The sequence below is a fragment of the Pristiophorus japonicus genome, chromosome 15, assembly GCF_044704955.1.
Source record: "Pristiophorus japonicus isolate sPriJap1 chromosome 15, sPriJap1.hap1, whole genome shotgun sequence".
Classification (NCBI taxonomy): Eukaryota; Metazoa; Chordata; class Chondrichthyes; family Pristiophoridae; genus Pristiophorus; species Pristiophorus japonicus.
The window spans coordinates 141,512,436-141,535,745 of NC_091991.1; the positions used below are offsets into that span (position 1 = coordinate 141,512,436).

General features: G+C 42.7%; 1 protein-coding gene across 1 annotated transcript in view; it reads right to left on the reverse strand.

Annotated features, from left to right (window-relative positions):
- The window catches only part of clec16a (C-type lectin domain containing 16A), a 287,365-nt gene that overhangs the window by 179,846 nt on the left and 84,209 nt on the right, over positions 1 to 23,310 (reverse strand). The window contains exons 12-14 of the mRNA XM_070901025.1: positions 14,576 to 14,702; positions 12,932 to 13,032; positions 10,899 to 11,021 (exon numbers count right to left, since the gene is read on the reverse strand). Coding sequence (XP_070757126.1) covers positions 10,899 to 11,021; positions 12,932 to 13,032; positions 14,576 to 14,702 — 351 coding nt within the window. The remainder of the gene's footprint in view (positions 1 to 10,898; positions 11,022 to 12,931; positions 13,033 to 14,575; positions 14,703 to 23,310) is intronic.

A 23,310-nucleotide genomic window follows, 5' to 3' on the forward strand; every position in this document is an offset into this window, starting at 1 on the left:
ATTTCTGATATTTTTTAAAAATGTTTTGTATAGTGTTTGTGCGTTTTGGGCTTTTTCTCATTCATAGTATAGGAGATTCGTAACTTACGTATCTCCTATTACTATGAATGAAAAAATACTTACCTGTGATTGGGTATCCAGGCACGTGACTTCTGCGGACGTCCTGACGTGCACGCGCTGTGCGTCGTTGGGAGAGGAGGCCTGTGAAACGGAAGTACCAATGTGCGCAGCAGCTCCAGGTAAGTGCGCAGTTTATTTCTATTTTTTCAGGATTTCCCGTGGGAAGCCCTCCTCGAAATTTCAGGGCCAATGTGTTTTTAAATTGATGCGATGTATTTTAATGTGTTGGGAGCTGGCTGTATGTTTCAACTTTGCACCCTCAGCTCGCATTGTGCACCTGGTTACCATGCCAACCCAATATTTTTAGCGCAGATCAAGGCTCCACCCCAAAACTAAAAGACAGGTTAGGCCACGCCTAAATGAAAAAAATCCAACGGTGAAACTTAGAACATTTTTGGGGGGGCGTACTTGAGGCCCCAAAAAAACGGGCGTAACTCTTCAAGCACGCCAAAAAAATGCTTTGGGGAAAATTGAGCCCTATGTGACCAAGATAAGCAGCTACCAGTATTTACAACACACATTTGTTGTCTTAAAAATAAATGATGTTATGCTTATTCATGGCAATCTGGATGCAACTGCGCAGAAATGTGGGTGAATGGAAACTGTCCAGGGCTCTTATTTATAAAAATAAGTTAGTCAGTTATACTGGCAGAAGTTTGGTGCACACCATCACTAGAAATTTGTACTTCGTCGTTTTGTTAGATGAAACCTACCAAGTTGGATTGGTCACAAGATAAAATCAATAGGCAGATGGGCTAACAGAATCAAAGACAAGGTCAATGGATGGGTGCCGATTGTGTTCCACTCCAGATCTGTCTCCTGCCCCTGCCCCCTTCTTCAGGAATTTGGGGGTTTAAGTGTATAATTCAAAAACATAAGCTAGACATCAGTCATTATATATTTTACATAAAGAAATTGACAGTGCTTGTTAAAGATCAACTAGGCGCCAGTCATGTGTGTTAATAGTGCATGTAAATTTAGCCTTCCTGGAAATATTGCTACACAATTTTTCAGATTTGAAGATCAACATTTATCATGAATATTAATTTTGCTCACATAAGTTTAGAGGCAAACAATACAAATTACAGAATAAACTGGGATAAGGATCATGCAATAAAAATCAAGGGAGGGAAAACTTTGCAGAATAAATTCTAGACTACCTTCTACATCAGTTCATTTCCAGTCCAACAAGGAAAGAAATACTGGTTAGGAAATGAAATGAAGTCGGGCAAATAACCGATGTGAAAATAAGAGTACAATTATGAAATAGAAACCACAACAGTAAGGTGCAATGTACAAACAGAAAAGAATACTTAAGAGTTCAAGAGTGCCGGATTGGAAAAAGACAAAGTTCAATGAGTAAGTGAATCTGGTCCAAATTAACTGGGCAGAAAAAAGTTAACAAGCAGAATGAGGAATCAGCAGTGGAAAATCTTCAATTATGAGATGGACTGGGTACAAAATAGATATACAGGTTCAACGTCCCGAATCGGGAATTGTCCAAAACCCGGACATTTTTGAGGCGACCAAGATGGCGACATCAGGCAGCGAGAGACGAGGAAACCAGTAACAAATGGAACACCGGAGGGCCGTGGGAATCGGCGAGGGGTGAATTCCAAAATCCGGCACAGATTTGATCTGCGGCGAGGTCAGAAATCCGGCAAAACCTGAAATCTAGCACAGATTCAGTCCAGAGGATTCCGAATTTCAGACTATTGATTTTCTTGTCCGAAATCCGGCAAAACCCAAAAACCGGCACGGCCCGAGGATTCCAGATATCAGATAATTTACTTGTATTCCCAGAAGGTGAAAAAGGAGAGCAACGGATATAATTCCATGGATCAAGAGAGAGATTAAAACTAATTTGGAATTTAAGAGGGAGACATATGATTAAACTAGGGGTAACAATACTGAAGAAAATAAATGAGAAATATAGAACTGTAGTGGAGGGGTAATAAAGAGAGATTAGATGGGCTAAAAGAGATGATAAAAGATACAAGATAATATAAAAGGCATAATAAGGACTTTTATAAGCCTAAAAAATCTAAAAGAATAGTTAGTGATGTCAGGGATGACGGAGGAATTTAGTTGTGGAAGATAAATGATTGTAGAGATTTAAATAAATCCTCCTCCTCACCTTAATGATACATTTTGAGAACATAGTTTCTACTTAACAGCACATCTATCCCACAATCTGTCATTTATTGCATGCTTGAGTGTTTAGGAATCATTTAGCCATACTTTGTTACTAATGATAGCAGTCTTCAAATAACATTCGCAGTAGATCAACTTTTTCCACACACTGTCTCATTCACATTGATACAAAAACAGTTGTAGGACTGGTACCCATCCTGTCTGATGTGCTAACCACATTTTATCACCCTCCCTCCATTAACAATTAAGTATGTAGCTCCTCAAAACATGTGCCAAAAATGGAGGAGAGTTCCTGATTATTCAATTAGCAGTGAGAAGGAGGAAGAAAAGAGTGATGATGAGGGCTCAAATGAATACATTCTATAAATTAATCTATAGCCAGGAAACAAAGCATTGCCCCAACTACATTTCACTAATTTAAGCAAAGATGTGGTTAATTACGAAATATCTCATTCGCACTAGGAGGATTAGTCACTGACGTTCCTTTTCTTTTCAAATATGGTAAATATCTCACCCATCTTTCGGTAATTATCAAAAAAAACCTCAGTAGAATTTGGAAAATGCAGCTCCTACTAAGACGTACTCCGCAATGTTGATGGTAGTTTCAGACTCTACTTCCCCAGCAATATTTAAAACATTGGCCCTGAATTCCTGGCCTCTACGGGCACGTACAATGTACGCATGCGCCAGTAGGGGCCCCGCAAGTTCTGGGTTTAGGCATGCAAAGCACATGCGCTTAAACACGAAATTTGCAATCCGTCAAGAATCCTCTTGTATTCTATTGTTTTGGCTGTATAGTTTGACAAACTATTCGTTTTGTTGGGTCAACATGTTGAGCGTTGAATTTACAAAGACTACTTGGACAGATCAGTTTTTTCTTCTTTTGGTTTTCACACTTCCCTGAAACTGGTGACTTCATATTGCAGTACAGTTTCATAGACACAAGCAACCTTACTCCACCTTGAACAAATGGCCAATCTTCATTGTGAGAAGGAGTATCAGCATGGTTTCAACCATGTAGATCACCGCAACCAAGCCCAACATGTCCTCTGTTGGCATCCACACATAAACTAGGATCAAGATGTGTATGACATATAAAAAGGTATTCAAAAAGGCGCTGAGCACCTAGAGTCTGGTTGCCGAGAGCATGCAGAAAACAAGCACAGGTAGCGGAAGGAGCGGCGGCAAATCAGTCCCACCCACTCTTTCCTTCAACGACTGTCTGTCCCACCCGTGATGGACTGTAATTCCCATATTGGACTGTTCGGTCACCTAAGAACTCACTTCTTGAGTGGAAGCAAGTCTTCCTCGATTTCGAGCGACTGCCTATGATGATGATGATTCATAATGGAAATGCAAATTTGCTTAGGGATTCATAATCCCTAAACAAATGCTTTATGTGGAGCTCCTTCATGGTAAACGAGCCAAAGGAGGACAGCGGAAACATTATAGGGACACCCTCAAAGCCTCGCTGGTAAATTCCGACGTCACCACTGACACCTGGGATACCCTGGCCGCAAACCACCCGAGGTGGAGAAAGTCCCTCCGGGAAGACGTTGAGCTCTTCGAGTCTCAGCACAAAGAGCATGGAGAGGCCAAGCGCAGAAGAAGCGTGCGGCAAACCAGCCCCACTGACCTCTTCTCTCGACGAATGTCTGTCCCACCCGTAACAGGGTCTGTGGCTCTTGTATCAGACTGTTCAGCCATCAAAGAACTCACTTTGGGAGTGGAAGCAAGTCCTCCTCGATTCCGAGGGACATTGATTATGACATTGAGACATGAACACATCATGACTTAAGTGCCATGTAAAACCTCCACTGTAATCTATATTAAAAACAACATAGACAAGAAGTGTCTATTTTGTCTATGTGGGCAACTTGGGTCTGTATCACGGAGCCTTACAAGTCAGACATATACGTATCCCTCAATCAACATAACAGATTATCTGGTCATTACCACATTGCTGTTTACGGGAGGTTGCTGTGCACAAATTGGCTGCCGCGTTTCCTACATTACAATAGTTACCAAACTTTAAATGTACTTCTTTGGCTGTAAAGCGCTTTGGGCATTGAGGTCATGAAAGGCACTATATATATGCAAGTCTTTTTAAAAAAATCGTTGATACTAACAGATCTTGTTGTTAGATTTAGGATTTGCCATTTTCTTTTATTCATTCATGGGATGTGGGTGTCGCTGGCAAGGCCAGCATTTATTGTTCATCCCCAATTGCCCTTGAGAAGTGGTGAGCCGCAGTCTTGATGTAGTCCATGTGGTGAAGGTACTCCCACCGTGCTGTCAGGGAGAGAGTTCCAGAATTTTGACCCAGCGACGAAGAAGGAACGATGATATATTTCCAAGCCAGGATGGTGTATAACTTAGATGGGAATTTGCAGGCAATTGTGTTCCCATGTGCCTGCTGCCCTTGTCCTTCGAGGTGGTAGATCTTTCCGGGCCGGGCCACTGCATGTTGCTCCCTCTAATGGAATATTAGGTCCTTCATTGAAACACCTGTGAACTCATCCCTTTTTGGCGTGGGATCAAGTCATCTTCGTTTTGAGGGACTGCCTATGATGATGATGATGAGGTGGTAAAAGTCACAGGTTTGGGAGGTGCTGCAGTGCATCTTTGGTATACTGCAGCCATGGTGTGCCAGTGATGGAGGGACTGAATGTTTAAGACAGTGGATGAGGTGCCAATCAAGTGGGCTGCTTTGTCCTGGATGGTGTCGAGCTTCTTGAGCATTGTTGGAACTGTACTCATCCAAGCATGTGGAGAGTATGCCAGCACATGCCTGGTTGTGCCATGTACATGGTAGAAGTAAGGAGGTGCGGCACTCGCTGCATAATATCCAGCCTCTGACCTGCTCTTGTTGCCACAGTATTTATGCGGTTGGGCCAGTTAAGTTTCTGGTCAATGGTTACCCTCAGAATGTTAATGGTAGGAGATTCAGTTATAATGAATGTCAAGGGGCGGTGGTTAGACTCTTGCCACTTATCAGCCCAAGCCTGAATGCCACACAGGTCTTGCTGCATGCAGGCATGGACTGCGCCATTATCTGAGGAGTTATGAATGGAATTGAACACTGTGCAATCAGCAGCAAACACCCCCACTTCTGACCTTATGATGGAGGGAATGTCACTGATGAAGCAGCTGAAGGCTAGAACATTACCCTGAGGAACTCCTGTAGCAATGTCCTGGGACTGAGACGATCGGCCTCCTACAGCCACAACCATCTTTACTTTGTGCTCAGTATGACTCCAGCCAGTGGAGAGTTTTCCTCCTGATCCCCATTGACTTCAGTTTTACAAGGGCTCCTTGATGCCACTCTTGGTGAAATGCTGCCTTGATGTCAAGGGCAGTGACTCTCACCTCACCCCTGGAACTCAGCTCTTTTGTTCATGTTTGGACCAATGAGGTCTGGTACCAAATGTTCCTGGCGGAACCGAAACTGAGCATCAGGGAAAAGGTTGTTGGTGAGTAAGTGCCGCCTGATAGCACTGTCGATTATACTTCCATCACTTTGCTGATGATTGAGAGTAGACAGATGGGGCGGTAATTGGCCAGATTGGATTGGTCCTGCTTTTTGTGGACAGGTCATACCTGGGCAGTTTTCCCACATTGTCAGGTAGATGCCAGTATTGTGGTGTATCTGGAACGGCTTGGCTAGAGGAGCGGCTAGTTCTGGAGCACAAGTCTTCAGCACAACAGCCGGGATACTGTCAGGGCCCATAGCCTTTGCTGTATCCAGTGGGCTCAGCCATTTCTTGATATCACGTGGAGTGAATTAAATTGGCTGAAGTCTGACTTCTGTAATGGTAGGGACATCAAGAGAAGTCTGATATGGATCATCCACTCGGCACTTCTGGCTGAAGATAGTTGCAAACATTTGAGTCTTGTCTTTTGCACTTGTGTGCTGGGCTCTGCCACCATTGGGGATGAAGCCTCCTCCTCCCGTTAGTCACTTAATTGACCACCATCATTCACGACTGGATGTGGCAGGACTGCAGAGCTTTAATCTGATCCGTTGATTGTGGGATCGCTTAGCTCTGTCTATAGTATGCTGCTTCCAATGTTTAGCATGCATGTAGTCCAGTGTTGCCGCTTCCCCAAGTTGGCACCTCATTTTTAGGTAACCAGGTGCTGCTCCTGGCATGCTCTTCTGCACACATTGATCTCTGGCTTGATGGTAATGGTAGAGTAAGGAATATGCCAGGCCACGAAGTTACAGATTTTGGTGCAATACATTTCTGCTGCTGTTGATGGTCCGTAGCACATCATGGATGCCCAGTCTTAAGCTTCTAGATCGGTTCTGAATTTATCCCACTTAGCACGGTGCCACACAACACGATGAAGAGTGTCCTCAGTGTAAAGATGGGACTTGGTCTCCACAAAGACTGTGTGGTGGTCACTGCTACAAGGGGGTCATGGACAGATGCAACTACAATAGGTAGATTGGTGAGGACGAGGTCAAGTATATTTCTTCCTTGTGTTGGTTCTCTCAACACCTGCTGAAGGCCCATGGCCCAGCCATGTCCTTCAGGACTCAGCCAGTTTGGTTAGTAGTGGTGATAGCGAGCCACTTTTGGTGATGGACACTGAAGACCCCCACCCAGAGTACATTAAAGATTTGAGTACAAAAGTAAAGATGTCTTACTGCAATTATATCGAGCCCTTGCGAGACAGCACCTGGAGTATTGTGTACAGTTTTGGTCTCCTTAACTAAGGAAAGATATTGAGGGAGTTCAATGAAGGTTCACCAGACTGAACATATAAAATTATTACAAAGCTTGACAGGGTTGATGCAGGGAGGATGTTTCCTCTGGCTGAGGTGTCTAGAACCAGGGGTCACAGTCGTAGAATAAGGGGTCAGCCATTTAGGACTGAGATGAGGAGAAACTTCTTCACTCAGAGGGTGGTGAATCTTTGGCATTCTATACCCCAGAGGGCTGTGGAGGCTCAGTCTTCGAGTATATTCAAGCAGAAATCGATAAATTTTTGGATATTAAGGGAATCAAGGGATATGGGGATAGTGCAGGAAAGCGTCGAGGTAGAAGATCAGCCATGATCTCATTGAATGGCGGAGCAGGCTCGAGGGGCCAAATGGCCTACTTCTGCTCCTAATTCTTGTTCTTATGTACATCCTGTGCCCTTGCTACCCTCAGTGCTTCTTCCAAGTGGTGTTCAATATGGAGGAGTCCTGATTCATCAGCTAAGAGAAGGCAGTAGGTGGTAATCAGTTGCAGGTTTCCTTGCCTATGTTTGACTCCATGAGACTTCATGGGGTCCGTAGTCAATGTTGAGGACTCCTAGGGCCACTCCCTCCCGACTGTAAACCATGCGCTGCCACCTCTGGCGGATCTGTCTTGCTGGTGGATCAGGACATACCCAGGGATGTAATGGATGGGTCTGAGACATTGGCTGATTCATGAATCTGAGAGTATGACTATGTCAGGCTGTTGCTTGACAAGTCTGTGGGACAGCTCTCCCAATTTTGGCACAAGTCCCCAAATGTTAGTGAGGAGAACTCTGCAGGGTTGACTAGGCTGGGGTGCCGTTTTCATGTTCGAAGCTGGTGCCTAGGTAGATGGTGGGTGGTCCATCGGTTTTATTGTTCTTATTGCTTTTTGTAGCGGTTTATTACAACTGAGTGGCTTGCTCGGCCATTTCAGAGGGCAGTTAACCACATTGCTGTCGGTCTGGAGTCACATATAGGATAGACCAGGTAAGGATGGCAGGTATCCTTCCTTAAAAGACATTAGTGAATCAGATGGGTTTTTACGACAATCCGATAGTTTCACGGTCATCATTACTGATGTTAGCTTTTTATTCCAAATGTATTTAACTGCATTTAAATTCCCCAGCTGCCATGGTGGGATTTGAACTCACGTCTCCAGATTACTAGCAACATAACCACTACGCTACCATTCCCTATGTGTCCCTTATTCATTAATGAGGGATACATGCTAAAAAAAACTCCAGGTCTGTGAACATGTTAACAAAAAAATAATCACAAATTTTAAGGGCCACGTAGCTAGAGCTCAGGTCTTATTTTGGACATCTCAGTCAGGATGACAGAAATATGAAGCCATAACTTAAAACGCATTGCTGGTATTCTTCAAGCAACTTTATTCAGCTATGAATCTGCCAGTGCAAGAAGCAAAACAATTCTCACTGTACATCAGGAGGGAGGATAATAGCTATTCTATGAAGTGAAATAAGTGCGACCTGGCAACATTCTTTCCCAACTAACACCATCAATAATAAATTAACTAGTTATTTATGTAATTTGCTGTTTGTGGGACATTGCTGTGTACGAATTTGGCTGCTACATTTGCTCATATAATAGTAATAAATGTACTTCAAAAGTTTGGTTGTGAAGTGCTTTAGTACATTCTGAAGACATCAAAGATAGTCCATAAATCAAGTTCTTTCTTTTTGGCACTAAATTGACAATCTCACTCATGGGGGCATCAAAATGCAGCAAGTAGGAAAATAAGTCGTGTTTGTGTAAGATTGTGCTGAGGTAGAGTAGATGCAACAGTATTCTGCCTTTGATCGTGTTACACCTGATCCAGAATCCTAAAACTGGGAAATGGAAAAAGATTCCATTTCCCAGCACTAACATCTTTCAGTTTGACGGTCACAAGATACATCAAAAAAACTAAATGGAGTGCATTGTAGGGCTATAATACATTAAAGCTATTCCAAACCAACCTCACAAAACATACACATATAGTGCATGTCCTGTGCTCTTTTAGTTGCATTCCAACGCTAAACCCATTTGCTCCTAAAGACACATGATTCTGGCTTCATTTGGTTTTTAATACTGAACCTAAACACGCACCGTGCTTATAAGTGATCTGATAAGTCCTCCACCAGGAGCGCCTTTCTGCAAATTATTCTCTGTTTAATATATTTTTTTCAGACTTCTTGTATTCGAGCTAGTACCATCAAAGCAATCGTCATGTTCGAGAAGCTCTGTAAAACCTTTCAATCCAAAGTGTCCACTTATCGGGCCCAAGTTTCCACATGATTTGCGCCTGATTTTTAGGAGCAACTGGTGGAGAACGGACTATCTTAGAAATCGCAATTCTCCACATTTTTTTTTCTACAGTTCTAGTCAGGTAGAACAGTTCTACTTTGGAACAGAATTTTTTCTTCAAAAGGGGGCGTGTCCGGTCACTGACGCCTGATTTGAAAGTTTCCACAGTGAAAACGTACTCCAAACTAAAGTAGAATGGAGCCAGTGAAGATTTTTGTAGAACTGAAAAAACCTGTTCTACACATTAAAAAATCAGGCGCAGGTTACAAATTAGGTGTTCAGAACGAGGTGGGGGGGGGGGGGAAGGGAACTCATTAAATCCTTATTTATAATTCTACAAATAAATAAATCCAACCTGAATAAACATTTATAAGCCAAGAAAAGATTAAATAAACCATCTTCTACCTGTGTGAAAGTGCTTCAGCCAGGGAGAATTCTGCAGCCGTTCGTGCCGCTGAGCGGGGGGGGGGGGGGGGGGGCAGAAAGCAGTTCGTGTCGCTGAGCGGGGTGGGGGGGGGGGGGGGAGGGAAAAAGAGAGGGAGAGGGAGAGGGAGAGGGAGAGGGAGAGGGAGAGGGAGAGGGAGAGGGAGAGGGAGAGGGAGAGGGAGAGGGAGAGGGAGAGGGAGAGGGAGAGGGAGAGGGAGAGGGAGAGGGAGAGGGAGAGGGAGAGGGAGAGGGAGAGGGAGAGGGAGAGGGAGAGAGAAAGAGAGAGAGAGGCAGGGAGGGAGGGAGGGGGAGGTCAGGTTGGATTGGATCCAGTCCGGGAGCGGGAGTAGGGTCCAGTGGGGGGGCGGGAGCGAGGGTCGGGTTGGGTCCATTCGGGGAGGGCAGGGAGCGGGAACAGGAGCGCGGGTCGGGTCAGTCGGGGGGCGGGGGCGGGGGCAGGAGCTGGCCGTGGGAGGAGCCTTATTCACGCAGTCCCAGTGAGGCCATTCAGCCAGGGCTAGGGGCTGCGTGCTTTGGGCCCCTCCCCACACAGTTCGGCGCCTGGAGCTACTGCACTTGCATGCCCACTGTAGGGCGCATGTGCAGAGGTCCCGGCACTGTTTTCAGTGCAGGGACCTGGCTCCGCCCCCCCACAGCTCGTGCTGGCTGCGCCGAGGGCCAAAGTACCTGTAAGTAGGTGGAGAATACCGAGGATTTTTTTAGGCGCGAAAAACGGGCGCCCAGCTTGGAGGGGCGCCCGTTTTTTTTCTTGTGGAAACTTGGATCCATCATTTTTACATTTTTGTTTTTAAATGCAATGTCCTCAGGCACAACTAAGTTTTCTTGCTTTGATCTTTAAATGTTATCAAATATTGAAATAGATGTGACCACAAATAACATGACCATGATGCCATCTGTAAGATTCAGCAGAGAACCAGGAAAGTTTTTTTTGAAGCACAAAGCTAGGATATTCATTAAATGCCAGAGCCTCACTCAAAATCTTTTTTATTTGTCAATTAAATTTAAGTTTTCTCCACACTGCTGAGAATTGCAGCACTAAAGACAAAAACTTATCGCAATGTGTTTAGCTCGCCATTCTATTGAAGACAGATACCCATACAAAAATAAGTAGTTACATACAAGAACATTTTCTTACCAGAGTGTGTTGATTGGTTCATTATCCTAATGAGTCTTTCTGCCAATACATGGCTGTATTGGTTCTTCTCCTCAGCTTGCTCTGGAGGAACTTGGATCTTTTCCAACAGGTCTGGGTCTATGCCTGAAGGAGGATGTAACAAACAGGGTGGATAAAAGGGAACCAGTGGATGTGGTTTATTTGGACTTCCAGAAGGCATTTGACAAGGTGCCACATAAAAGGTTACTGCACAAGGTAAAAGTTCACAGGGTTGGGGGTAATATATTAGCATGGATAGAGGATTGGCTAACTAACAGAAAACAGAGAGTCGGGATAAATGGTTCATACTCTGGTTGGCAACCAGTAACTAGTGGGTGCCGCAGGGATAAGTGCTGGGACCCCAGTTATTTACAATCTATATTAACAACTTGGAAGAAGGGACGGAGTGTAACGTAGCCAAGTTTGCTGACGATACAAAGGTGGGAGGAAAAGCAATGTGTGAGGAGGACACAAAAAATCTGCAAAAGGACATAGACAGGCTAAGTGAGTGGGCAAAAATTTGGCAGATGGAGTATAATGTTGGAAAGTGTGAGGTCATGCATTTTGGCAGAAAAAAAAAATCAAAAATAAGCTATTATTTAAATGGAGAACGATTGCAAAGTGCCGCAGTACAGCGGGACCTGGGGGTACTTGTGCATGAAACACAAAAGGATGGTATGCAGGTACAGCAAGTGATCAGGAAGGCCAATGGTATCTTGACCTTTATTGCAAAGGGGATGGAGTATGAAAGCAGGGAAGTCTTGCTACAGCTATATAAGGTATTGGTGAGACCACACCTGAAATACTGAGTGCAGTTTTGCTTTCCATTTTTACGAAAGGATATACTTGCTTTGGAGGCAGTTCAGAGAAGGTTCACTCGGTTGATTCCGGGGATGAGGGGGTTGACTTATGAGGAAAGGTTGAGTAGGTTGGGCCTCTACTCATTGCAATTCAGAAGAATGAGAGGTGATCTTATCGAAACGTATAAGATTATGAGGGGGCTTGACAAGGTGGATGCAGAGAGGATGTTTCCACTGATGGGGGGAGAGGAAAACTAGAGGGCATGATCTTAGAATAAGGGGCCGCCCATTTAAAACAGAGATGAGGAGAAATTTCTTCTGAGGGTAGTAAATCTGTGGAATTCGCTGCCTCAGAGAGTTGTGGAAGCTGGGACATTGAATAAATTTAAGACAGAAATAGACAGTTTCTTAAACGATTAGGGAATAAGGGGTTATGGGGAGCGGGCGGGGAAGTGGAGCTGAGTCCATGATCAGCCATGATCTTATTGAATGGCGGAGCAGGCTCGAGAGGCCGGATGGCCTACTCCTATTTCTTATGTTCTTATGAGATTAAATTACAAAAAGTGCTTTGAACAATCACAGAACTTGCTCGTCCTTACCCAATATGGTGGAAGGCACACTTCTGGTTGGAAGTATGCGTATGCTTCCTGTCTGCAATTTTAGGGCCTTTGGAAACCACATAGCACCTAAAAAATGGTCACTATCTGGCCCAATTTAACCCCCAATATGATCACTGATTGTTAATTAACTACACCTTACATTACATACAATCTTTAAGGTCTACAAGTCCAAAACTACAACCAGAGTTTTGGATCTCATTCCATACACCCAATGTGGAAAAACTACAAATGTTCTCTGCCGTAGTCATTTTAGCAACTGGGAAAATTATTCCACAACAGTTTCCCACCTATGTAGGTCAAAGCCATCCTTGGATAACAGCAGATACCCCTTTATATGTTCTGATTAAAAGTGGAAATCTGAAAGAAATGGCTTTTTGAAGCAGTCATGGAGAAAACAACCATTTGGATCAGACAATACATGTAGTGAACCAGTCTTGGTTGAAAGAAACTGCATGCAGGTAAGCGGTCCCATCATTGGAAACAAGTAGGAGGGAAAATAAAGTGCGTACCAAATTCTCAAGCACCGAAGAGATAAAGTTTTCTTAGCAGCTTTTATCATCAACTCAAGACCAAATATTAACAAACAAAAACTAACCTTTGTTGTGAGACATTGCAAAAAGAAGACATAACACGAACAGTGCATAATAATCCTCTTCATAACATTCCAGTGCGTTGTACACCATATCTAAGAAAGGTCTGTAAAGTTGAAAACGGGAAAAAAAAATTAAGATATAAAGCAAGTTGGTTATGCAAGTTATTGCAGTGGAGAAATTCCAGTTCAGATTTCTCAACCAGTACTTGGGTACAAAATGTATCATAATTTCAATGATCAAGAATGGCAATATATCCAACATTATACAAAGACATGTTCTAGAGTTTACGGAGCAGTCAGTTGGTTCGGACATATTGTCATGATAAAAATAAAATGCTGCTTGTAGGTTAGTGAATTCTAAAAGATATATTTAAAAACCACCACAGCAACTTTCAGTGTATTTCACATTATTACTTCTCTGTGAATAAGACCAAATGAATTTTATACTACACATACAAGAAAGAAAAACAATTTTCTGACCTCCAGGGAGACTCCAGGTCAGGCCAACAAGTGCCATGGCTTCAGATCACTTTAAGAGTCCTGGAAAACCAGGCTCTTGATTGGGAACAAAAAACAATGCTGCAAAAAAATCTACTAGACAGTCAACATCTGTTTAGAGAACAGACATGTTCAGCATTTTCTTTAATGTTTCAGATTTCCAACATTTGCAGTTTGTTGTTTTTTTTATTTATACTGTCTGGGAGTGCAAGGCATCCAGTAGGTAGAAAACTGAAGTTTGAAAATGAACATTCACCGGTATTTTGCTAAGCATTTATATTTTCACCATAAATGGCGCTTTGATCAAGAAATGTTCCCCTAGACTCTCCATCCCTTTTAAGTTCCTCTATTACATTTACTTTAAACATTGCTTAATCAGAGAATGCTTCATTATTAAATGTTTTATGATTCTGGCTCCTTCAGTAGCTTTTCATTTACATAAACAGCATTGTTTATTGGTTCTCAATAATGAGAAACCATATTAAAAACCATTGCTATAAACACACAATCGATGAATAAGCATATATTGAGTTTTAGGAAAATAGTGAACCAAGCCCAAATGTAAATGATAGATTAGAGCCATAAACAATTCCGATCTGCTCCAAGCAAAAATGTTAACAGAGTCATGCAGAATCATTCAACAATTTAGATGTGATACTTTGAGTTTATCAAAACATGATTACTAATCACATTAGTGTTAGCCGTTTTACAGCGAACCAGCATGATTTAACCAACTCAGCACTAGAAATTTATACAAAAAAAACTCTTCCAAGTCACACGATATAACATACATCAATAAAAACTTTTCAGGCCACTTAGTTTATAAATGCTCCAAAATCGAACATATAAATTTGCTTTGTGGACTGGAGGGGTAAGGGTACTTTACTGCAGCCTCGACTAATAACCAACACATTATGAAATTTTGAAAATATATTTTGAGAAATCCTGAATGGTACACTGGAGAAAAAAGTACCACTGCGACAGGATTGGGCCTCAAAAGGGAATACAATATTTCTCTTTAAAATGTCTACATCCAAATGTTTTTGATCTTTTTCCTACATTCATGGCTTTTTTGGATGACATTTTCTCCCTTTTAACATCTTACAAAAATCATCAAACTTCACTCCACAAATACAAAATTAAGCTTACCTTCTTTGTGGATGGTCAACCCTTGCAGCAGCAGCTGTTTTCTCCTCATCAGTGGTATTTTGTTCAGTCAAGCCTAAAAGTTGGGGGCCCGATATCTTGCATCGCTCCATAATAACCATCTCAATTTCTTAAAATGGGGAAAAAATGTTAAAAACTTTACTGAGACTAATTACTTTGTGCCAAAAGTTTCAATTATAAACAAACCATAATTTATTTGGTCACAATACATTTTCCAATTTTCAATATTATGAAGGAAAAAAAATCAACATTTTTGAAGTACAGCTCATAATATTAAATACACAACTTGAATTTGATAGCAATGCACTGAAAGGAACAGTTGGTAACATGAATTAATCATGAAAGCTCAGCTTCAGTGCTCATTAACATTCCCGACAATGAAAATGCTTATGAGCAAATAGATCTTTGTTCGAACGTTTAGTTTTAAATGTTTGGAGACCAAGCAAGTTAAAGTAATTCTCTGCATGTCTCGAGGGAGCTTTTCAAATGCACTGTCTCATTGCATAGTACTGTCAGAAATTTGTGCCAATAATAAAGTTCCATACAGTTTATTAAATAACCATGCATCAAGGGGGATTCTAGACTGCGGTGTATAAATTCTTTGAAGAGGCTCTGTTTTAAGAATTTTCTAATCGGCCAAATACAAGGCTTATTTTGCATCACTGTAAAGCAACTTCCATTTTGCAGTGCAGGTACTAGTATTTAAAAAAGAACAAAAGTTCCAACCCTGACATGAACAAATATGTTGACAACGAGAGCACTGTTGTCACATGATGGAAGGACTTTGGCCTGGCTGAGGGTGAACACCAATTATCTGGTGACTCCTCTCATCTCCCTCTGGACTACGACTCCACGACTGAACATCAAGCTGTCAATTACCAGGCTGTTACTGATTTTGTCTCTTTTTCGGGTTGCCAATTCTAGTTAGACATACTCCTTGGGGTTTGATCACATGGCACTAGATCGCAGCAGCTTGCAAATGTTACTGCACTTACCTTCAAAGGGTTGGGCCCCCTATAGTTCAGCGTCTTTTTTCAGTTTCATTCTTCTTAAACTGGTACTTAAGTTGGCTTCTTGCTGCTTTCAGCAACTCTGAAGATTTTTTGATTTGACGATAAAAATCAACGCAAGACACACTGTAGTTCAGCTGCACCTGTAACTCTGCTTTCACAAGATTTTCACTTAATTGGAGCTTTTCTTTGCTCCAAAGCAAAGTCATTAAGCTGAAAACCACAAGCTGCATTTCCAGCAGTGGGGTGACCAGCCACAAGGAAATTCCAGCATGGTATGAATTGCCGATTGTCTGAAACCGAAGATGGGCATCATCTCAAATGCCTGGGAAATAGCCAGGATGGTGCAGGGTGGGAATTGAGATTCAGGACATGACCTGCGCATACAAGGAACTTTTCTCCGGGGTCGCCAATTACAGAAGGGTTGCTAACCCTATTTCTTTCAGAAATCTCCCAACCCTTCAGCTTACTGGACTAATTCCTCTCATCTGTACACTGTACCCCCGCCACCCCATTCAGTGCCTACCCACATATCTACATCTGGGACTCCTCTGATACTGTAACAATTTTACATTCTAAGGGCCCAACTGTCTCCTTTTCACTGTGGTTATACAGTCTTAAATCTTGATCCTTTGCTAGGATCACTCAACTTCTTTCTTCACAGGCAAGCCAACCACTCTCCATTCACTGCCACATGCTTCAAGCCTGACTGAACTTGCTCTCACCTTGAACAACTTTTCGTTTAACTCCATTCACTTCCTCCAGCTCAATATAGTTTCAAAGAGAATTCATATGGGTACCAGTTATGACAATCTTTTTCTGGAACATGTGGAACACCCTGGATTTCATTCCAACGAGTCCTCACCCGGATCTCTTCCTTCATGTCAGTGCTACTATCTGCTTTTTGCCTTGACCCTGAGAATTTCATTAACCATATGCTTTCTATTTTTATCCATGATTCATCCTTTATGTGCACCATCTCTGATTCTTCCTTTCCCTTGTTGGCAGTTTTCTACCTCCAATTCTATCTCTAGCAATGGGCTTTTCACAGACATCTATTAGAAGGCCACTGACTCCCACAACAACCTGGATTATGCTTCTTCCCACCTACATCCTGTAAAGACTACAACCCTTTCTCCCAGTTTCACCATCTCCATCATTAGTTGTGCAGACTCTACTTTTCATAACTAAGTTTATGAAATGTCCTCCTTTTTCCTCAGCTGATGTTTACCTAACACTCAACAGGACCCTTGACCATGTTTTCCCTATTTCCCAGGTTCTTGCTCTTGCCCCACCTTCACTTGTTCTCATCTTCCATCCCATTAGCCCCCACATTCACCAGCTTATCTTCCACCATCTACAATAGGATCCGATCGACATGCACATATCCCCATCCGTTCTCTAGTTTCTGGACCATAATCTCCAGGACACATTGGTCACTCTTCCAACACCCCTTCTTTCAGCAGTCTTTCCCCACCACCTTCCTGTGCAGTCGCAACACGTGTCAATTTACCTCCTGCAGCACTGTCCAGGGTCCCAAACATTATGTAAAACGCAGTTTACATTCACTTCCTCTAATCTAATATACTGTATTCACTGCATGCTGTTTGGTCTCCTCTACACTGGAGATATCAAAAGTAGATTACGTAACCGCTTTGCCGAACACCTCCATTCAGTACGAAACCGTGGCGACACATGGAAGCTGACAACACACCTTTCTCTTTTCTCAATCCACCCTGTGCCTCTGTGTTGTCAGATTGCTTGACCTATATCCAGCCCAGACTGAGCAAGAATTTCCTAGAGTTAAACATTGGAATGACTGAAGCCATTGTCTTCAGCCCCTGCCACAAATGCCATACACTCACTGCTGATTTCAGCGCACTCCCCAGCCATTGTCTCAGGCTATTCACCATTTCTGTGTCCTATTCAAATCCGAGCTGTGTTTCCGATCCCACATGTTCTCAAGGACGGACTGCCTCCACTTCCATTTCACCTGCCTCCACCCCGGTTCAGTCCACCAGCTGCTAAAGCCTTCATCCATGCCTTTGCCACCTCCAAACTTGATTAATCCAATGTCTCCTGGCCAGCCTCAATCAACCACGGCTCATCCAAAACCTTGCTGTCCATATCCTATCAGACACCAAGTCCCGCTCAGCCATCATCCATCCTTGCTGGCCTACATTGGCTCACAGTTCCCCATTGCCTCAATTTAATATTCTCACCTTAGTGTGTAAATCCCTTCAAGACCTTGCCCCTTTCTACCTCTGTAACCTTCTCTTGGTGAAAACCAAGTCAACTTGTTAATTTTAGTATTCATAAATGGGTGGCCTTTATTTTACATATATTCTTGTACCCATCCATTTCTCATTTTTTTGAAAAGCAAGATGATATGGAAGATGTACCAGTTTGAAATTTGGAACATGGGGGCCGAAATTACCTTGTGCCCCGTTTGGGGGCGGTAACCAAGTCGGGTCAGGACATCCTGTGCCCAGCGCCAAAGTCTTGACCCGATCGCGAAATTAGGGTTACCGCCCCTCACTGGAAGTGGAGCGCGATGTCACATGCTCCACTTCCTGTTGAGGCAATGTCCGGGGTGCTACATGTAACTGACATGTTTCAACGCTCCTCCTCTTCCGTTAAAAGGGAGGGACGCCACGACTCTGCAGGCTGTTTGATGGCCTCCACTGGGTGCCATGGCAGCAGTCCGGCACCAAGACGGAGTACCAGGCTGCACAATCGCAGCCTGGACCACGTGACATCGATGAGTGTGGGCTGACTGGTGAGTTAGCCGAAGAAATAAAATGGCATCGCGCAGCGCAGCGCAGCTCCTTTAATCTCCGCCCCGGGAACAGAGCAGTTTACAACTTGCGAGGCTTGCGCTAGCATCATCCGCAGCGGCTTCATGGGGCGCTGGCCAATTTCCGCCACAGGGTGGAAAGGGGTCACTGCCCACGGCGATGATGTCATTGCCGGAGATGTGGCAATATGGGGAGCTACTAGCGGGGCGCAGTGCTGCCGTGTTTGCGCCTCCGCCAACTCCCGCGCATTTTCGAGAGAGCTGGTTGTGACCCACCCCAGGCGAAAACAGGCTCGTTTCGTTAGCGTCCCCGGAGGCACTAACGGGAAGCACACAACAGGGGAATTTCACCCCCCTGGTGCATAGCACTACTGAGGGGTTCATAATAAATAGCTTAGCAGTCCAGAGGACAGTCCTGGGAACTGGCAGCAGTGAGATGGAGATACATCTTCTATATCATGCTGTTGTGTATCCCATGCCTTAAAAAAGATAAGAGATAAAAATTAAATATCTTGGTGGAGGAACAAATAAACAGGCTCATTGTTTGTGAATATAATAATCAAAGTCAGACTTAGATTTCACAGAAAACTTAACTGTTGCGGAATTGAATGTTGGTCGGAGTATAAACCAGGGGGCTTGTAAAAAGGGAACAACAATAATCATGGGTGATTTTAATCTCCATATTGATTGGACAAATCAAATTGAACAGGGTAGCCTTGAGGAAGAGTTCATAGAGTGCATAAGGGACAGGCTCCTTCAGCAATATGTAATGGAACCAACCAGGGAGCAGGCTCCCTTAGATCTGGTCCTGTGTAATGAGACAGGATTAATAAACAATCTCCTAGTAAAAGGATCCCCTTGGAATGAGTGATCATAGCATGGTTGAATTTCAAATTCAGATGACGGGTGAGAAAGTTGGATCTCAAACAAGTGCACTAAGCTTAAATAAAGGAGACTACAAAAGTATGAGGGCAGAGTTGGCTAAAGTGGACTGGGAAAATAGATTAAAGTGTAGGATGGTTCATGAACAGTGGCGTACATTTAAGGAGATATTTCACAACTCTCAAGAAAAATATATTCCAGTGAGGAGGAAAGGGTGTAAAAGCAAAGATAGCCATCTGTGGCTAACTAAAGAAATAAAGGATGGTATCCAATTAAAAACAAGGACATACAAAGTGGCCAAAACTAGTGGGAGGACAGAAGATTGGGAAGCTTTTAAAAGCCAGCAAAGAATGACTAAAAAAATTATTAAGAAAGGGAAGATTGACTATGAAAGGAATATAAAAACAGATAGCAAGAGTTTCTATAAGTATATAAAAAGGAAAAAAAAAAAAAAAAAAGAGTGGCAAAAGTAAATGTTGGCCCCTTAGAGGACGAGACCGGAGAATTAGTAATGGGGAACATGGAGATGACAGAAACTCTGAACAAATATTTTGTATCAGTCTTTACGGTAGAGGACACTAAAAATAACCCAACAGTGGATGGGGGGGGAAGAGAAAGGAGAGGAACTTAACACAATCACAATCACTAAGGAGGTGGTACTCAGTAAGATAATAGGACTAAAGGCAGATAAATCCCCTGGACCTGATGGCTTGCATCCGAGGGTCTTGAGAAGTAGCGGCAGGGATAGTGGATGCATTGGTTGTAATTCACCAAAATTCCCTGCATTCTGGGGAGGTCCCTGCAGATTGGAAAACTGAAAATGTAACACCCCTATTTAAAAAAGGAGGCAGACAAAAAGCAGGAAACTATAGACCAGTCAGCCTAACATCTGTGGTTGGGAAAATGTTGGAGTCCATCAAAGAAGCAGTAGCAGGACATTTGGAAAAACAAAATTCAGTCAGGCAGAGTCAGCATGGACTTATGAAAGGGATGTTATGTTTGACAAATTTGCTGCAATTCTTTGAAGATGTAACGAACAGGGTGGATAAAGGGGAACCAGTGGATGTGGTTGTACTTGGACTTCCAGAAGGCATTTGACAAGGTGCCACATAAAAGGTTACTGCACAAGATAAAAGTTCACGGGGTTGGGGGCAATATATTAGCATGGATAGAGGATTGGCTAACTAACAGAAAACAGAGTATCGGGATAAATGGTTCATTCTTGGGTTGGCGATCAGTAATTATTGGGGTGCCGCAGGGATCAGTACTTGGACCCCAGCTATTTACAATCTATATTAATGACTTGGAAAAAGGGACCGAGTGTAACGCAGCCAAGTTTGCTGACAATACAAAGATGGGAGGAAAAGCAGTGTGTGAGGACACAAAAAATCTGCAAAAGGAAACAAACAGGCTAAGTGAATGGGAAAAAATTTGGCAGATGGAGTACAATGTTGGAAAGTGTGAGGTTATGCACTTTGGCAGAAAAAAAAAAATCAAGGAGCAAGTTATTATTTAATTGGAGAAAATTTGCAAAAGTGCTGCAGTACAGCGGGACCTGGGGGTCCTGGTGCATGAAACACAAAAGGTTAGTATGCAGGTACAAGTGATCAGGAAGGTCAATGGAATCTTGGCCAGTATTGCAAAGGGGATGGAGTATAAAAGCAGGGAAGTCTTACTACAGTTACACAGGATATTGGTGAGGCCACACCTGGAATACTGCATGCAGTTTTGGTTTCCATATTTAAGAAAGGATATACTTGCTTTGGAGGCAGTTCAGAGAAGGTTCACTGGGCTGATTCCGGAGATGAGGGGATTGACTTATGAGGAATGGTTGAGTAGGTTGGGCCTCTACTCACTGGAATTCAGAAGAATGAGAGATGACCTTACCAAAACGTATAAGATTGAGGGGGCTTGACAAGATGGATACAGAGAGGATGTTTTCACTGATAGGGGAGACTAGAACTAGGGGGCATAATCTTAGAATAAGGGGACGGCCATTTAAAACTGAGATGAGGAGAAATTCTTCTGAGGGTTGTAAATCTGTGGAACTCGCTGCCATCAGAGAGCTGTGGAAGCTGGGTCATTGAATAAATTTAAGACAGAGATAGACAGTTTCTGAACCGATAAGGGAATAAGGGGTTATGGGGAGCGAGCGGGGAAGTGGACCCGAGTCCATGATCAGATCAGCCATGATCGTATTAAATGGCGGAGCATGCTCGAGGGGCCGGATGGCCTACTCCTGGCTCCTATTTCTTATTAAACTGGGCCAGACAGATACCCAAAAAACTCCCCATTGAAGAATGAGGTGAGTTGTCTGGGACAGAAATGTCAATTAAAAACCATGCAACTAAAGTAGAATTTGACCTACAGTCGCTGTAAATCAGTGGCTCTCATAATACATTGGGCGATACATGGTGCAACAATCCACTGGTATAAAACAGCATATCCTCCGACTTACTATAAGCAATGCCATGGGCGATCTGCTCATTCCATATTGTACAATGAATACTACACTATGAAATTACCAGGCTAATTTAGGATGCTTCTAAACCCACAAAATAAATTCTAGCCATTCCAGTCAGTTAACCCCAAGATTGAAGTACAGCCTCCAACTCTGCAGGGACATGTATACTCATGTCATACAATCCATTCATTTCTGATCTTTAACAAAAAACATTTTTTTTTTTAAAAAGTAACACACCACCATTGGTATGTGCATCACTGGAGATTAAGCAGATTAATGAAAATGGAAGCAGTGCTGCAAGGGTGTTCACAAAAATTTCCAACAGCAGCTGGAATATCCATAAAACACCACCATTTCCATCACGTGCAAATAGAGGGCGTTTTTAAAAAGATGAGAAACAGCTAATGGGGAATTGCGGATAGTTGGGGTGAATTCTCCACTTCGATGCCATCCCACATTCCATTTAAACAAACAAAGCAACCCGCATATTTCTACAGATGATTCGCCAACCACCTATGTAGAATGTATGCACACTTATTTTCATCTATAAATAATTTAATGTTTGGCTCTTTATTAAGATTACTCGATCACATATGAGGAAGCTCTTGATTATGAGCAACAATAAACTGTGATTTAAAATTCAATAGAACATCTGACTTTCAAGGTAAAAAATTGTAAATTCGTGAGCTAGAATTCACAGAAGATTTTTGCTAGATACAATTCTCAGAAATACAGACCAGATAACCTCTCATCGACATGAACATGAGATTTAAACGGGAAAGGATTTTAATCATGTCCAATGATCAGATTCCCGGATTTGCAAGTTTGACAGTCTTCAAAACAATGTCTGAAATTATAATGAAAATCCCAAATACAATCAAGTGACTGTTTACAGTTAACTGCAAAAAGTAAAAAGGGGGAGATGGTGCAATATTACAAGTAGAATTCATTTGTTCCACAGTAGATGCCTCTTGTAATACATCACTGAATGCCGAATACTGGGTTATAGCCACAATTGTTCATGTGGTCAGTTACCAATCTCAGTTTTAACTTTCTGGAGCAGCACTTCTCTAATAGGCAAGGAGCGATAATTGATGGGGAAGTCTTGGGTATTGCTCACTTAACTCCAAGTAACCAGTCTTAGGGCCCAAGTTTCCACATGATTTACGCCTGATTTTTAGGAGCAACTGGTGGAGAACGGACTATCTTAGAAATCACAATTGTCCACATTTTTTTTTCTGCAGTTCTAGTCAGGTAGAACAGTTCTACTTTGGAACAGAATTTTTTCTTCAAAAGGGGGCGTGTCCGGCCACTGACGCCCGATTTCAAAGTTTCCACAGTGAAAACGTACTCCAAACTAAGTTAGAATGGAGCAAGAGAAGATTTTTGTAGAACTGAAAAAACCTGTTCTACACATTAAAAAATCAGGCGCAGGTTACAAATTAGGCATCCAGAACGAGGTGGGGGGGGGGGGGAAGGGAAGTCATTAAATTCTACAATAAATCCTTATTTATACTTCTACAAATATTATACAAATAAATCCAACCTGAATAAAAATTTATAA